Source organism: Piliocolobus tephrosceles, chromosome 4, assembly GCF_002776525.5.
Source record: "Piliocolobus tephrosceles isolate RC106 chromosome 4, ASM277652v3, whole genome shotgun sequence".
NCBI lineage: Eukaryota > Metazoa > Chordata > Mammalia > Primates > Cercopithecidae > Piliocolobus > Piliocolobus tephrosceles.
In genome coordinates this window covers 38,389,494-38,404,908 of record NC_045437.1, presented here as the reverse complement: position 1 = coordinate 38,404,908, position 15,415 = coordinate 38,389,494, and the positions used below count along the sequence as shown (strand labels likewise).

The 15,415-nt window shown below is 39.5% G+C and overlaps 1 protein-coding gene across 1 annotated transcript in view; it reads left to right on the top strand.

Annotated features, from left to right (window-relative positions):
* The window catches only part of DAB2 (DAB adaptor protein 2), a 53,634-nt gene that overhangs the window by 36,269 nt on the left and 1,950 nt on the right, over positions 1–15,415 (top strand). The window contains exons 8-14 of the mRNA XM_023216467.2: positions 239–292; positions 722–784; positions 5,804–6,457; positions 7,467–7,629; positions 11,840–12,472; positions 13,014–13,123; positions 14,027–14,097. Coding sequence (XP_023072235.1) covers positions 239–292; positions 722–784; positions 5,804–6,457; positions 7,467–7,629; positions 11,840–12,472; positions 13,014–13,123; positions 14,027–14,092 — 1,743 coding nt within the window. The 3' untranslated portion in view covers positions 14,093–14,097. The remainder of the gene's footprint in view (positions 1–238; positions 293–721; positions 785–5,803; positions 6,458–7,466; positions 7,630–11,839; positions 12,473–13,013; positions 13,124–14,026; positions 14,098–15,415) is intronic.

Below are 15,415 nucleotides of genomic sequence, written 5' to 3'. Positions count from 1 at the left end.
GCATCTTTACTTCTTGTTAACCATGTGTGTGATGTGCGTAAGCCCCTGTTTGCTACCTGCCCAACCACTCTTACCACCTCACTTATTACTATGTGTTTATGACCACTCTGATCATGAAAGATGTTTAGTTAAAAGACGAATACCCAAAACCATTGCTGCTTAGTAAGGTAACACAGTGGACAAATACATTTTATAGAGAAAGCTCAACTAAATCCTTAAATATTTGCTATCTTTTCAGAATGGGAGTGAGGCCCTAATGATTCTAGATGACCAAACTAACAAACTGAAATTGGTATGTACTAATATGTGATGTGTGACAGTTCTTATTTATCTGAACGTGGTTTCTACTTCCTGTAGATGTTGCTGATACCAAATCTGTATTGAATCTGTGTGAAAATTCAATTGAGACAACTATTTTTCAAAATGTTAGTGTAACGTCTATGTCAATATACAAAAGTAGTCAAAAAAAGATTAGAAAAGTAATCTTTCTAGTAGCCACACCTGAATCTAATCTAACATTTTTAAGGATGTGGACAAGATAGATTTGAGACACGTCTATACTTCTTGATCTAAATAGCTTAATATGAAATCTATTAATTAAATGGAAAATAAATTGTGACAACTACTTTCCTAAACTTTAGGAAACAAATGATCACAACAATATACGAAGTAATCTTTTTTTAGTAGACACATCTGAATCTAATTCAAATACTTTTTTAAGGGTGTTGACCAGATGGATTTGTTTGGGGACATGTCTACACCTCCTGACCTAAATAGTCCAACAGTAAGTGTTTGTTTTTAAATTTGCAATGTAATAAAAATGACATCTATAACTCAAATTGGCAATAACCAGAAATCTTAAGCATCTCATTGAAACTTGGAAGGTGACCGTTGATTTTTGCAAATGAAGTGTCAATGGTTTTTAGAATAACTGTGAATCTTAAGTCACCATGGGAACGTATCCACACTAATTCAGCTATATTAATATTGCTTACAGGTTAAACCTGAACAATAGGTCAGCAATGTAGTCCTTCATGGTATCACTTAGGATGAGAAGGAGGAGCTGAATAATAGTCCTTGAATAAGCCTACTTGAAGAAAGTGTGATTGTTAGATGGGTAATCATAAAGCCTCCTGGCCTCTTCATTTGTTTTGCATTCTGTCAGTTGCAATTTAGCAGCATAAATTTGATGTGAAGTAAGATTTAAAACAAACAAGAGGCTCAGTTATATTCCACCAAAGCTTGTCCTTGTTAGAAAGCTCCCTGTTGTCATAGGATTTTATACCATATCCAGTCTGCTCAATATTGAATGATCTGTAACAGCCCTATAAGAATAGAACAGTATTTTCCTTTACAAATTAAAAAAAAAAAAAAAAAAAAAAAATGGTGGTTCAGGGAAAAAGAAGAAGTAGAAGAAGAAAAAAAAAAAAAAAAAAACAGGAAAGAGGTCCAGATTCAAGGCTTAAGCCTAAGTCTTCAGACCTTCCAAAACATACCTCATGTCCATGACACTTTGAATTACTTCTTGCAACTTCTTTTATTTATATAACAGTTTCCTGAGCACCCGCTATTTGCAAGGCATAGCAGTAAGATGCACAACATCAATGACATCATGGAATTTACTCTCCGGCAGGGAGACCAACACTAAAACTAATCACATCGTTAGCAATTGATGTTACTTACAGTGTATTTATCTAGTTCAGAAATTCAGATGATGCTTCTGAGGAAGTGAGTTTCTAGATTTGAACATAAAAGATGAGAAGGCAATAAACACAAAAAGAGAATTAGTCTAGAATAATGGGGGGCAATGTCTAGAAAGGACTCCCTCGCATCAGGAAATTATCATGGAAGCCTACGTGACCAAAGTTACAGGAGTTCAAGCAACAGATCAAAGATTGGGTAAAATTCTCACTTCAGAGTTCTGCAGAGAATTCGAGGCCTGTGAATCCTCACGGCATAAAACTTTCAGGTCAAATGAGATGGAGAGGAGCAGAGACTTCATGCATTCTTCTCTGACCCTAACCAAATGAGTATCACAATGCATGGTAGCATTCTAAAATGCCTGTATAAGAGAAGCCTGTTTAATATACATTTTAGCATTGAGCCCTAACTCACTTGCCTATAGAACCTTACATTCTTCATAATGTTTGCTATAGTTCTGAGGATAAACATTTTAAAACACTAGACTAGATTATCCTGACAGATCCATCCTAACTCTGAGGTCCTTTTGATTTGTAGTCAACTTTGCCCTTTCCTCCATCAGTGATGCTTTCTTCAAAATAAATCAGTAATAGTCAAAGAGAGCAAAGCACTCAAGATATGAAGTGGAATTCCAGTGGAACAGGCAAGGAAGTACTGCCTTATAATCTACTTCTGTAGACTTCCAGAATGTTCTAAAAACGGAAATGGAAAACAACATGGATAAACTTCAGTCTCATTTTCATTAGACTTTATGCAGTCTAAATTTTTTTTATTTATAGGAATTCAAGTTTTAGTTAAACTAACAATAAAGTAAAATGCCATCAAAATATCTACTCTGATAACCAAAGGAAGGCTAACAGATCTAATTATGTGCTGGTTAAGCTTTGACAACATGTTCTTATCTATTGACTCTATAGTCATAGGTCAAAAATAGATTTATCTCTACTTGGCAAAGCCAGCATGTTTAAAAATATTCAACTCTTTCAACAATTGCTTTGAAACATGTAAAGAGAGAAAGAAATCTAAATTGCCTAGACTTTATTATTGGTCCTAGATGGTTGTCACTCCCCTCAAATTTATACAGAAAAGTTTTATGAATTTGAAATAATGCTCATGTTGCAAGCTATGTGGTATCCCCTAGAATGGAGTTTTCATTGGCAAGCCCCTTGAGCATTATCCTTTCACACTGCATCTCAAAAGAAGAAAAGAAAAAGAAAAACATAAAAACCCATATTCTGTAACTTTAACAACTTAACCACTTGAAAGCACAGTTACTATGGGAAGAATATAAGACATGATCTATGATCAAGGAAATTAAATCTGGTACAAGGGATGGGATCAGGATACAAAGCACGAGTGTCACTTATGTCCTTGTATACATGCCATTAAGATAACATGGGTGGGCACAGGGAAAGTGCCGACAGAAGAATCAATGCTAAAATCTTTGTAAAGAATCTGAATTTGAGTTGGGTCTTTGATATGTGTAGGAAAGTAGGTTCGTAGTTGGGCTAGAAACGATGAGGGTCTTATTGTGGATCTTGAAAATTTGGCCTAAGGAGGCTTATTTTAATATAGGGAGCAGCAGGAGGCCACTTAAGGCTTTGGGTAGGGAAGTCCTCAGTCTGACAAACTGGAATGGTTAGGTGAGATTAGCCACCCAGAGAAGAGCTAGGCTATGGAACTTAGGATTTATGCTCCCTACGAGTAGGTTCTGTAACCTACTGCCATATCTCCAGTGCCTGAGGCTCAGGTGCTCAAACAGTAGCCAACTGGATGCAGTGTTGACAGTCCGACAAAGAATGAATGAGGCTCTGACCAAGGGGGTGGATGAGGAGTCTTTGGCCTCTCAGTTGTAGTCTGTGAACTACACTTTTAATCTTGGATTAATAACAAACCCAGCCTGAGGAGAGCCTTATACATTTTACTTATAGGGCGACTATTCAGAAGTCTAACATTGTGGCTCCTGTTTGGTGTCCTAAGGACTTCTTCTGAAGTATTTGAAAAGGAGAACTGTACCAGCTGTGAACACTCAACTGTTCTAACCCAGAGGTGGCTCAAAACAAATAAATATTGAAATCACAAGCTTTTGTAATAAATTTTATCCTACCTTTAGATTGTATAAAGATCCCTAGATTAATAGCTCTTCCAAACCATTTCTCTGATTAAATCTTTTTTTAATTATAAGCTCTTTCTTGTGACAAATTCTTCTTTTATAAAGAGAAAGCCTGGCTTTGGCTTATAAAAACTGTGTTTTTATGCCTCACAGTAAAGAAATCCAAAAGGTAGAGTACCATTTAGGTCTGATTTTGCTGCTTCTTTTGTGGCCATGAAATAGGACTTAAATTTTCTAAAAAATTGGGTATTTTTTTTTTCTTTTAAAAGCCAAGGAATTCTATTTGAACCCTTTTGTATTCACTAGTTTGCAAATTTTATATTCCCTTGAAGTTGTTTTCTTTCCCAATGATCAAAATATTTAGTATTCTGCCCACGATAATGCAAGGTAACTACTATAACTTCTATTTCGCAAGGCATTTTTTATCATTTATCTTCTTCTCTGGGTAGCATAGTTAAGTATTTAATGGATCAAAGTCAAGCAGAAGGAAGTGATGTCAGTATGAAAGTTCTATCCTAGGGTGAGTTGTAATTCTGTTTTTTACTGGAATAAAGACATGTCGGATTCATCAAATTTACTGCTTTTAAGCTGAGAAATTTCTATTGAACAGTTGAAAATTCAAAAAATTGACACTCCAGAGAAATGATAGAGAGGGGATAGAATTAGCAGAGCTATATATTCGATATGTCTTTCAAATTAACTCTTAAACCCATGTCTCTACCTTGTACAATAGTTCCCCTTTATCTGCAGTTTCACTTTCTGAAAATAAGTCCATGGTCAACCTTGGTCTGAAAATAAGTGAGTACAGTACAATATGATATTTTGAGAGAAGAGAGACAGAGAGACCACATTCATATAACTTTTATTACAGCATATTGTTATAATTGTTTTATTTTATTATTAATTATTGTTGTTACTCTCTTATTGTGCCTAACTGATAAATTAAACTTTATCATGTGTATATATATGAAAAATATACTGTATATAGGTTTTGGCACTATGTGCTGTTTCAGACATCCACTGTGGGCTTTGGAACATATTCCCTGAGGATAAGGAGGGACTATTGTATATAAAGTAAAGATCAATTTTTGGTTGACTTTAACCACTAAATAGATAAGATTACTGTCACAACACAGGCAACTCTAAGCAATGTTATGAAAAGATGTACAAATAGGAGATCTTAATGTGTGATTGACTAAATTAGGTCAGTATTGAGTGTCCCTTTCAGCTCTTTCAGAGGACATAGACAAAAAAGGGTAAGTCCAGAGGAGAGACTGGGATGATGAGGATGAGATCCTACTTGGCTATCAGCTTCAGCAAGAGCCTTAATATTAAGAGGCATACCTGAAGGCCGTGACATAAAGGAAAAGCCTCTCTCCCACCTCTAGCGGAAAGAACTGGACCGATTTTAGGGAAATGCATTTGACCTTAAATTTCATCACAGCCAGAACTATAAAATATGAATGTATTAGTTAACGAATGTTCTCATCTAGAGAGATGATCCTACATGACTCTGGGGGGTACAATAGAGAGGACTGTGTGTGTATCAGGTAGGAAGCTGAGCTAGGCTTCTGAAATCACTTACTTTCAAGCTCAACATACTTTGATAATCATTTAAAGTAACTCACAATCAATTCCCTTCAAGACTTTCAAAGTCACAAATTGAAACAGTGCTTATAATGAATTAAGCCAGTCTGTATGTGTGAACCAGGGTGAGCAGAGACATGAAGTAAGCAACAGTAAGATTTCACCTAATGAGGTTGAGACTTAAATAAAAGGGCATGATACTGGGGAGGAATAGAAAGGACCTAGGCTATAGCTAGAGAGTAATGGACTACAGGGGTTGATGGAAGGAGGTAATGATCAACTGGTTTATCAAGACCAAATTCAAATAGAAATTGATAATCCTAGTCATCTTATGCAATTTTCTCATTTGAAGTCACAACATGAACTAACACTTTCTTTTTTTTTTCTTTCCAAATGTGATAGGAAAGCAAAGATATCCTGTTAGTGGATCTAAACTCTGAAATCGACACCAATCAGAATTCTTTAAGAGAAAATCCATTCTTAACAAACGGCATCGCCTCCTGTTCTCTTCCTCGACCAAAACCTCAGGCATCCTTCTTGCCTGAAAATGCCTTTTCTGCCAATCTCAACTTCTTTCCCACCCCTAATCCTGATCCTTTCCGTGATGATCCTTTCACACAGCCAGATCAATCGACACCTTCTTCGTTTGATTCTCTCAAATCTCCAGATCAGAAGAAAGAGAATTTGAGTAGCTCATCTCCTCCACTGAGTAATGGGCCCCTGAATGGTGATGTTGACTACTTTGGTCAGCAATTTGACCAGATCTCTAACCGGACTGGCAAACAGGAAGCTCAGGCAGGCCCATGGCCCTTTTCGAGTTCGCAAACCCAGCCAGCAGTGAGAACTCAAAATGGGGTATCTGAAAGAGAACAGAATGGCTTCTCTGTCAAATCCTCCCCGAACCCTTTTGTGGGAAGCCCTCCCAAAGGACTGTCCATACAGAATGGCGTAAAGCAGGACTTGGAAAGCTCTGTCCAGTCCTCACCACATGACTCCATAGCCATTATCCCACCTCCACAAAGTACCAAACCAGGAAGAGGCAGAAGGACTGCTAAGGTGAATTGTCTTCTCCACATATCCATTAGCAGAGTGCATGTTCGGTACCAAAGGGTGGTGTGATGCAAGCTCTCTTTCCTGCTGCTCTCGTAGTTTCCTGTGTGGCTGTGAAATAGAAGGTGGGATAAGGCGCTTTGTTTCTCCAGGAGTACTTTCCTCTAACTGCCACCGTTTTTAAGCTTCTCAGCAGTGTTTGTCACACCCTGCTTTCCGTGTGCATGCCTTGTCACTTATGATTAAACTAAACACAAGTTTTTCCATTTTTAATGCTGCTATGTTTCTATACCTCTGGTAAGTTTGATCATCATGCTCTGGGTTGGGAGGGTGAGAGTCCTTGTGATTCCCTTTGTACTTCCCTGACACTAACGCATGCCCTGCACACCCATCATATTACATTAATGTCCATGGTGGTGGTGTAAAATTCTCGAGCTTATCTCCTCTTTTAAATACTGACTAAATACATAAGCTTAGAAAAAGCTTATGTATTTACTATTACCACTACGATCTCAGCTTTATTTAAGAGCAGCTTAAAATGCAATTCCTATAGGTGTCTTTTTTTTTTTTTACCTCTCCTAAGAATATGAAGGCTTGCCTGGATTAAGACCTTATGATCTCTATGTAGACTGACTTAAAATCCAATGGAATGATCAAAAATATTTAGGATGCTTATTGGTGGTTGCCCCTTTTACACACTTGCTTCTCCAGCTTCAAGCATTTAGCTGATGAGACCAGACCAATGTGAGTGTGTAAATGAGTATAGTAGATTTCACTTTGCAACCCCTAGGTATTATCAGACACTAAAACTCAGTAGTCCGTCCGTTGTAGGAATCTGTGTCTTTTTGGAGGACTCTTTTTCTGTAGTAGTAGTTGTTGTTGTTGTTCGTCTGTCAAGAAAAAAGTTTTCCTTTTTGTGTCTCTCAAATTGGGGTATAGAGTAGGAGACAAAATGAAGCTGTATTTCACTGTTAGTGAGTAACTAAGGCTTCTCCCTCCCTCCCTGTCCTGTCAGTCTTCGGCCAATGACTTGCTTGCATCAGACATCTTTGCTCCTCCCGTCTCAGAACCTTCAGGCCAGGCGTCACCCACAGGACAACCTACAGCCCTGCAACCCAACCCTCTGGATCTCTTCAAAACAAGTGCTCCTGCCCCAGGGGGGCCCCTGGCGGGTCTAGGTAGGTGCCTAGAGATAAAATTAAGTATGACTCTTTTGCTTTTGCTCATAAAATGATGATGCATCAGAAGACATTTCATACTCCTAGAGGGTTCTACAGCATAAGATTTGAGCATGCCAGTGAGCCCTTCTCTCACTTCTACTCCTATACAACCCCACACCCATTTGATATTCTTGACTTGTACTCACATTTGGCTCCTCAAGGCAGCATGAGACAATACATTCATTTTCAGTATTGTAACTACTTGAACCAACTGGTCATGGTTTCCTGAGAGACAATTGTAAGGGATTCTAAACTCAGACCAGCTTCAGTAACAAAACAGGGTTGACATAAGAGAGGTTTGTCTGTCAACTGTAGCAACATGCATGTCTTCCATGTCTTTTACCATAATAGATCGAAGGCCTATGCCCTTTCAACACATAGCCCTCTTAGCAGGAATATATGCCCAAGAAGGATATAAGTTAAGTCTGAAGCAAGAATAAGTCATAGAGTGAAAGTCCTAGGTTCTGGGCCCAGCTGTGTTCCTAAGCATATGGTAAGAGTAGATCAGGCACACATCCTAATCAGTCTCTGAATGCTTCTGCCATAGGAGCTCCTTGCCAATATTTTGGCTAGCTTGAGTGTTTTACTGAAGCTAGAACATTAGTCCTAGAAAGCCAAAGTTGGAAAAAGCAGAGAAATAAGGGAAGATGTGGAATTTTATCAGACACCTAGGATGCATTGATGCTCTTAATTCCTAAATGTGTCATTAGCTTGTGTGAGCTGCTGATCACTCTATGGTAGGACAGTGGGAAAGTCCATTTGACTGAGGGCTGGCCTTGCTATTCTTTGTCCATAGCCTATACTTCTTTTCAGACTCCATGGTACAGTTTTCAGAAACCCTGACAATAGTTTTTGCTGTCCTGCTGTGGACTCTTTATTTTTCTGCTCTTGGCACTTCTACAAACTCCAAATGGACTCTGGCTTAGGAGGTGGAGGACTGTAGATGAGGAAGGACTCTCCTCTCCTTTGATAAAATCTGACCAGGGATCCTGGCTTTCTCTGCCTCCTGCAGTCAGTCATCAGGATCCTTCTTTTGTTTTGTTTTGTTTTCCTTTCTGTCTCTGTTGTTTTCCTACAAAGGAAAATATTTTGATTCTTTTACAAGAAGTCTGTTTAATCATATCTAGAATAGGGTGGCCAGAGGAGGACTGTTACTCAACTGCTGAGTGGCTGAAATCCGTGAGGGTATGAAAAGCCAGCTTGTCCCAGGTCTCTGTTCGCATTTACTCCATCAAGAGGCTCTCTCTAAGACTTCATGTCTCTTGGGGGTTTCTCCTTTTCTGCGTTGCTCTTTTCCCTGCACCCCCAAGTGGAGCTGGTTGGTACCCTTCCCTCACAGAAGACCAGAGTACTTGCAATGCAATGTCTGCAGCGAGATCACATCACAGAGCTTTGTATCTAATATCAATGCCCTTAAGAATTTTTGCAGCCAATATTTAACAAGTCAGCCTGAAAATACAGCTGGACCCTATAACTGTTTATTTATTCAGACGAAGTGAAGCTTTTTGGCTAGGTGCCCCTGTGGAGGCCTTGGGGTATACAACTGCAGAATACTGATGATTGTTCCAAGTTTGGACATGGGACTCAAACTGAGCTCTACAGTATAGTCCCTGTCCACTAGCAGGGATCCTCAGCCAAACCATGGAAGGTTGTAGGTCTGGCTTCCGCTAGACCCAGCTGGGGAACTGTCTCCCCTGGAGATCTGGGGGGTGGGGAGAGGCTATTGTAGAAAGCTGAGCCCTCAGTTTCAACTTGCTTGTATTTTGATCTAGCTTCAGAAGGTAATAAAATTAATGTTCTATACCCATGTCCCCTTTTTCCTTAATCCTTGCCCCTACTTTGTCCAGCTGGGCCTTAAATGTGTTGAAACACAATGTGGGGAATTTGGTGGGTAGGAATGAAGACTGGTATAAGTATATACTGAGAAAGCCTTGAATTCCTGGCAAATGTAATATTTCTCTCTCTCTCTTTTTTTTTTTTTTTTGAGACAGTGTCTCACTCTGTCACCCAGGCTGGAGTGCAGCAGTGCTGTCTTAGCTCACTGCAACCTCTGTCTCCCAGGTTTAAGCCATTCTTGTGCCTCAGCCTCTCTAGTAGCTGGGATTACAAGCGTGCGCCACCACACTCAGCTAATTTTTGTACTTTTAGTAGAGACAGGGTTTCTCCAAGTTAGCTAGATTGGTTCTGAATTCCTGGGCTCAAGAGATCCTCCCACTTTGGCCTCCCAAAGTGCTGGGTTTACAGGAGTAAGCCACTGCCCCCAGCCCTAATATTTTTCTCTTTTATGAATACCATTCTCACTAATATGATATTTTCCTAAGTGAAGACAAGTTGTCCAACATAAAAGATGACGAAATTCTACCCTCCTTTTTGCACATCTAACTGGTGGAAATTATTAGTGAATGATCTGGCTTCTGTTAATACAATTCAACTGAGCGTGTTTTAAAATATGAGCAACAACTTTGTTCAAACTAAACCCATTTTTAGAGCCTGTATTGTAGAATATAAGAGAACTTTCTCTTCATTTGTTATGAAAAAAGTATATTCTTCAGTGAAAATGAAGTCTAATTTCTGTATCTGTGAAATAAGTGTTTGAATTAACATAGCATTTGAAAACTAAAATTGCCCCATGCCTTGCTGCCAAGGAGGCAGAACAGGAGAATGGGGTGTTGGATTTAGAGCCAGTGCGCCTGATTTTTAGTCTCTACCACCAGACTATGACCTTCTGAATTTTAATTAATATCCTTGCACCCAGTTTCCTCACCTCCAAAAAGCATACTGATTAAGTGAAATGTCCTGTTCTGAAACCCACCACTCTCTGTGAATATACCATGTGTGCCCATGGCCAGATGGCCAGCGTGCATGATGAAAATGGAGTCAGGTAATACCAATGTCTCAGACTAAGAAGCTCAAAGATAGAATCTCGTGCTCCATCACTCCTAAACACCATTTTCAAAGTATTCCCTCTTGGAAATGTAAATATCCCTAACCCAGGTCTGAAGAAAACTTTCATAACTAAAGAATGCCGTGCACCAAAGCTCAAAGCAAGTAGATTTCAAGAGCAAAGCATCACCCACTAATAGATATGAGGTGGAATTTAGGTTTCATTGTTAGCGGTGACAGTTTAACTGAATCATTAATGCACTTGGAAAGAGGCAGGAAAGACAGCACCCTGTATATGAGAACAAGATGCAGGCAGCGAGCTTCTCAAGAATCAGAGGCCATCATTGGAGAGACCTGGATTCTGGCGATTTCACGAATTCCTGATGACGTAGCAAGGTCGCAGGAGACAGAGTCATTCACCACAAAGATCAGATGCCCAGACGCAGGCCATTAGTTACCTTGAAAGATTTTTGTTTCCCATTGTCCTCTCTCCTCTTTTGAATTTTCTGTTCTAACTTCTGGCAAGGTTTAGTGAGTGGCACATGGCAGGAAGCACTTTTATTTGGAACAGTCCTCCTAGGATAACATCCTTTCCTCCATTTTTATATATAAACGCCTAAAACTCCCTTGGCATGGGCCAAACTTCATCTTCCCTTTATGTATATAGATGTATCAGCCTTGGCAGCATTAAAAAGTGGAGAGACTTTGAAATGGTTTCTTCAGGATGCAAGCATGTTGAGGTCTTCTGCACATGTGTGACCGCTGGTTTCCATAAGACTCCAGACATGAGCCAGTTGCCAAATGAAAAGATCAAATCCGTGACTCAGAGAGTCCAATGGATTATCTTAATTAACTACATCATAATCAGCATGGTTCATGCATAAAAATATATGCACTTAACAAATAAGTTCCTGCTATTAACAGGCTCTGTTCTAGTTGTTTGTAATGTATCAGACAACTAGTGTCTGTATGACAAAGGCTTATTTTTTTGATGAGTAGGTACTTATGGACTGTATTATCCTTCTAATGAGGAAAGTTAAAAAGACATGGTGGGAAGAACATGGGCCTCAAAATGCAACCAGCATTTGAATGCTCACTCTACAGATTAGCTGGCTGACTTTTACAGTGATTAATTGCTCAGAGTCTTTATTCTTCCCACATCAGCCTCAGGACTCGGTGAAGGTGTTAGCTGCATCGAGACTTCCCAGAGAGTTATGCTCTCTGAAATTCAAGAATCTTCTTCAAGCTTGGCTCCTGATAAGTATTTTTCTTCCTCTTACTTCAGGTGGTGTAACTGTCACACTCCCTCAGGCAGGACCATGGAACACAGCATCTTTAGTCTTCAATCAGTCTCCTTCAATTGTTCCGGGAGCCATGATGGGTGGTCAACCTTCAGGATTTGGTCAGCCCGTCATTTTTGGTACAAGTCCAGCTGTTCCAGGTTGGAATCAGCCTTCACCCTTTGCAGCCTCAACTCCCCCTCCGATGCCTGTTGTCTGGGGCCCTTCTGCATCTGTGGCACCCAATGCTTGGTCAACAACAAGCTCTTTGGGGAATCCTTTTCAGAGCAATATTTTTCCAGCTCCTGCTGTGTCCACTCAGCCCCAGTCCATGCACTCCTCTCTCCTGGCCACTCCTCCTCAGCCACCTCCCAGAGCTGGCCCTCCCAAGGACATCTCCAGTGATGCCTTCACTGCCTTAGACCCACTTGGGGATAAAGAGATCAAGGATGTGAAAGAAATGTTTAAGGATTTCCAACTGCGGCAGCCACCTGCTGTGCCTGCGCGGAAGGGAGAGCAGACTCCTTCTGGGACTTCGAGTGCCTTTTCCAGTTATTTCAACAGCAAGGTTGGCATTCCTCAGGAGAATGCAGACCACGATGACTTTGATGCTAATCAACTATTGAATAAGATCAATGGTAAGCCACTCATCACTCTGCCTACTGTTCCAACAACTATCTCCACTGCCACATGAGCCTAAATGAGTCCCCCAAATGAACCCTCTCCCACCCTTCAATAGCCTTGCTTTTGCTTCTGTTGGCAATCAAGGGTTATGGAGACAACTTAACCATTTACCTTTTGGTGATAACTGTTTACCTTAGTCATTTCTGAGGACTGACCCAATGCTGCCCTCTAGTGATAAATCTTAAAAGGGTTGCCATGAGCTATTGAAATGTGATGACTGGTGGCTCTTGGAGGGCTGTATGATAAGGTGTCATCCATGTTCCAAAGCTTTAAATGAGGGGATTCTGAATCTCTTCCACTTCAGATAAATATGCATAGTTTTCTCTTCTGAGAGGGATAATAATTATTGGGATACCTAGTATTTGGTGTTGATTTTTGTTCCACGATGTAAATTTCAAAAGTATGGAACTAAATTTCAAAGATAAACTGACTCGGGGACTGGCCTATATTTGGGGAAAGCTTGTCTACTGATTGCCTGGATTTTTTGCCTTCTAGAACCACCAAAGCCAGCTCCCAGACAAGTTTCCCTGCCAGTTACCAAATCTGCTGACAATGCATTTGAGAACCCTTTCTTTAAAGATTCTTTTGGTTCATCACAAGCCTCTGTAAGTATCGACCACTAGAAGCTGTTCTCCAATGTACATGCCACATAGAGCTCTGGCCTCCTGAATTAACCTTGCTTTTATAATAGCTTTTTTTTTTTTTTTTGGAGATAGTCTTCCTCTGTCGGTCAGGCTGGAGTGCAGTGGTGCAATCTCAGCTCACTGCAACCTCCACCTCCCAGGTTCAAGCAATTCTCCTGACTCAACCTCCTGAGTAGCTGGGACTATAGGCACGTGCCACCACACCTGGCTAATTTTTGTATTTTTTTGTAGAGATGGGGTCTCGCCATGTTGGCCAGGCTGGTCTCAAACTCCTGACCTCAAGTGATCCATCTGCCTTGGCCTCCCTCAGTGCTGGGATTACAGTCATGAGCCACCGCACCTGGCTATAATAACATTTTGATGGTAAAACATGTTTGGCTAAGATTTGTCACCAAGAACTTTCACAGTATAAACATTGATGTAAACTGGAGAAAGATTATTTGCACAAGAACTATTATCTTCTGAATTTGAGAAATAATATCACATAGAAAGCATCCTCATATCTCACTTAACCTGACCCATGAAAGCATTTCGGGAGAAAATTGAGCCAAAATACCATCTTGAAAACCTTTCAAAAATGTAAGTTCTTAATTTTCCAATAATATTTCTATAGCTTATAAAAATAATACTTCCCATTTAGGGGAGGCAAATGAAATGCATCTGAACCTTGATTTTCACATAAATAATATACACTGCCATGTGCAAGCAGATGGAAACAAATCACTGTAAGCCCCATATAATGTTTGATTGGCCAACTGGCCTGTGACCTAAGTGAGTTTTAAAAGAATTTTGGAAGTCTTCATTGTAAATTTTTTTTCTTATGACTGTAACTGTATTTATTGACTAGATGATTTATCTTCTTAGGTGGCTTCTCCTCAACCTGTATCTTCTGAGATATATAGGGATCCATTTGGAAATCCTTTTGCCTAAATTCTGTAAGTAGAAGATCCTAATAAGTCTATCTCAGGGGTTTTTGTGAGAAAGGGTGACATGGAGTAAAGAGTGAAATTTTAATTTTAGAATTGGGAAGAGGGTAAATATCTATAATTTAGGAATAATCAACATGGAAATCTATACTTAGATCATTCAATAATGACTTGGCTGGCCACTTAAGAATAGAATTCCTAAACACATCAAAAAACAGTAATAAATCCTTGGGGATGTGGATTTTTATCTTATCCCATTTTTGGTTTTTCAGTTCTGTGTGGGAAGTAAAACTCAAAACAACACATCACAGGTTTCTAACCTTTTAACTTTCATATTGAAGTGATTGCAAAACAACCTAGTAATAATTTGGTTTCCTATAAAGTGTTCAGATTCTGAAGATCTTCTGAAGCCACCGTACAAGTCAGCAAAACAGATTATAATCATTACTCCTCTGATGGTATTAAATCTAAAAGTTTTAACAACTGTTAAAGATCTCCTTCATAGGCAGTAGGAGCTCAAAATGAGTCTGAAGGTTGATTCTTCTGTCTCATAGACTTTATCTTAGAAAGTGATTAGGTAGGATCACCCTCAGCTGAAACCCTGGGAGGGCTCAGTGTAACTCTTTCTCAACAGAAGGTGACAGCAACTTTGTTCTGATCTCAAAAGACTGAATTTAGTAGGGAAAAGAAGGCGCTCCCCATTTTAGAGCAGGTAGGGCAGCTGGTAGGGGTAGAACAATAGAAATAATGAAAAAAAAAAAAAAACCCTTTTTTTGCCAATCTTGTCTCATCCAAACAGGACTACTAAACTATGATCTGGCCCATCTAGAATGTAATTATTTTTAATAGATAAATATCTTAAAGTGGTAAGAACAATAAGATTGAGCTTATAGGCATTTGGATAAGTTTCCCTCAACTCCAGTTCTACAATGACTGTGTTTCCTATAGTATCTTTCCATAAACTGCTTCAGAAAACTGGGTAAATCATTAAAAAATGCAAATTCCTGTGTCCTACCGCAGCCCTAAGGAATTTCTCTTTGGTGCCAAGGAAATGCTTCCTTTTAACAAGAGTGCAGGTGATCCTAAAGGTAATAAAGCAGTATAGTAGATATTTAAGAGCTAGAAGTCTTACTAGAGACTCATTCTCACCTTCCACTCAAGGGGAGATACACCCAAACCGATAGAAGGAGTAAACTACACTGGGGGTCAAGATGGATTGTATAGACTAAATTGAATGAACTAGACTTCTCTTTGGCAGTCCTTTCTTCTTTAGGTCATGAAGGAAGGATAGTTTAGGTCAACCTGCTACATCAATAGATTGGGTAAG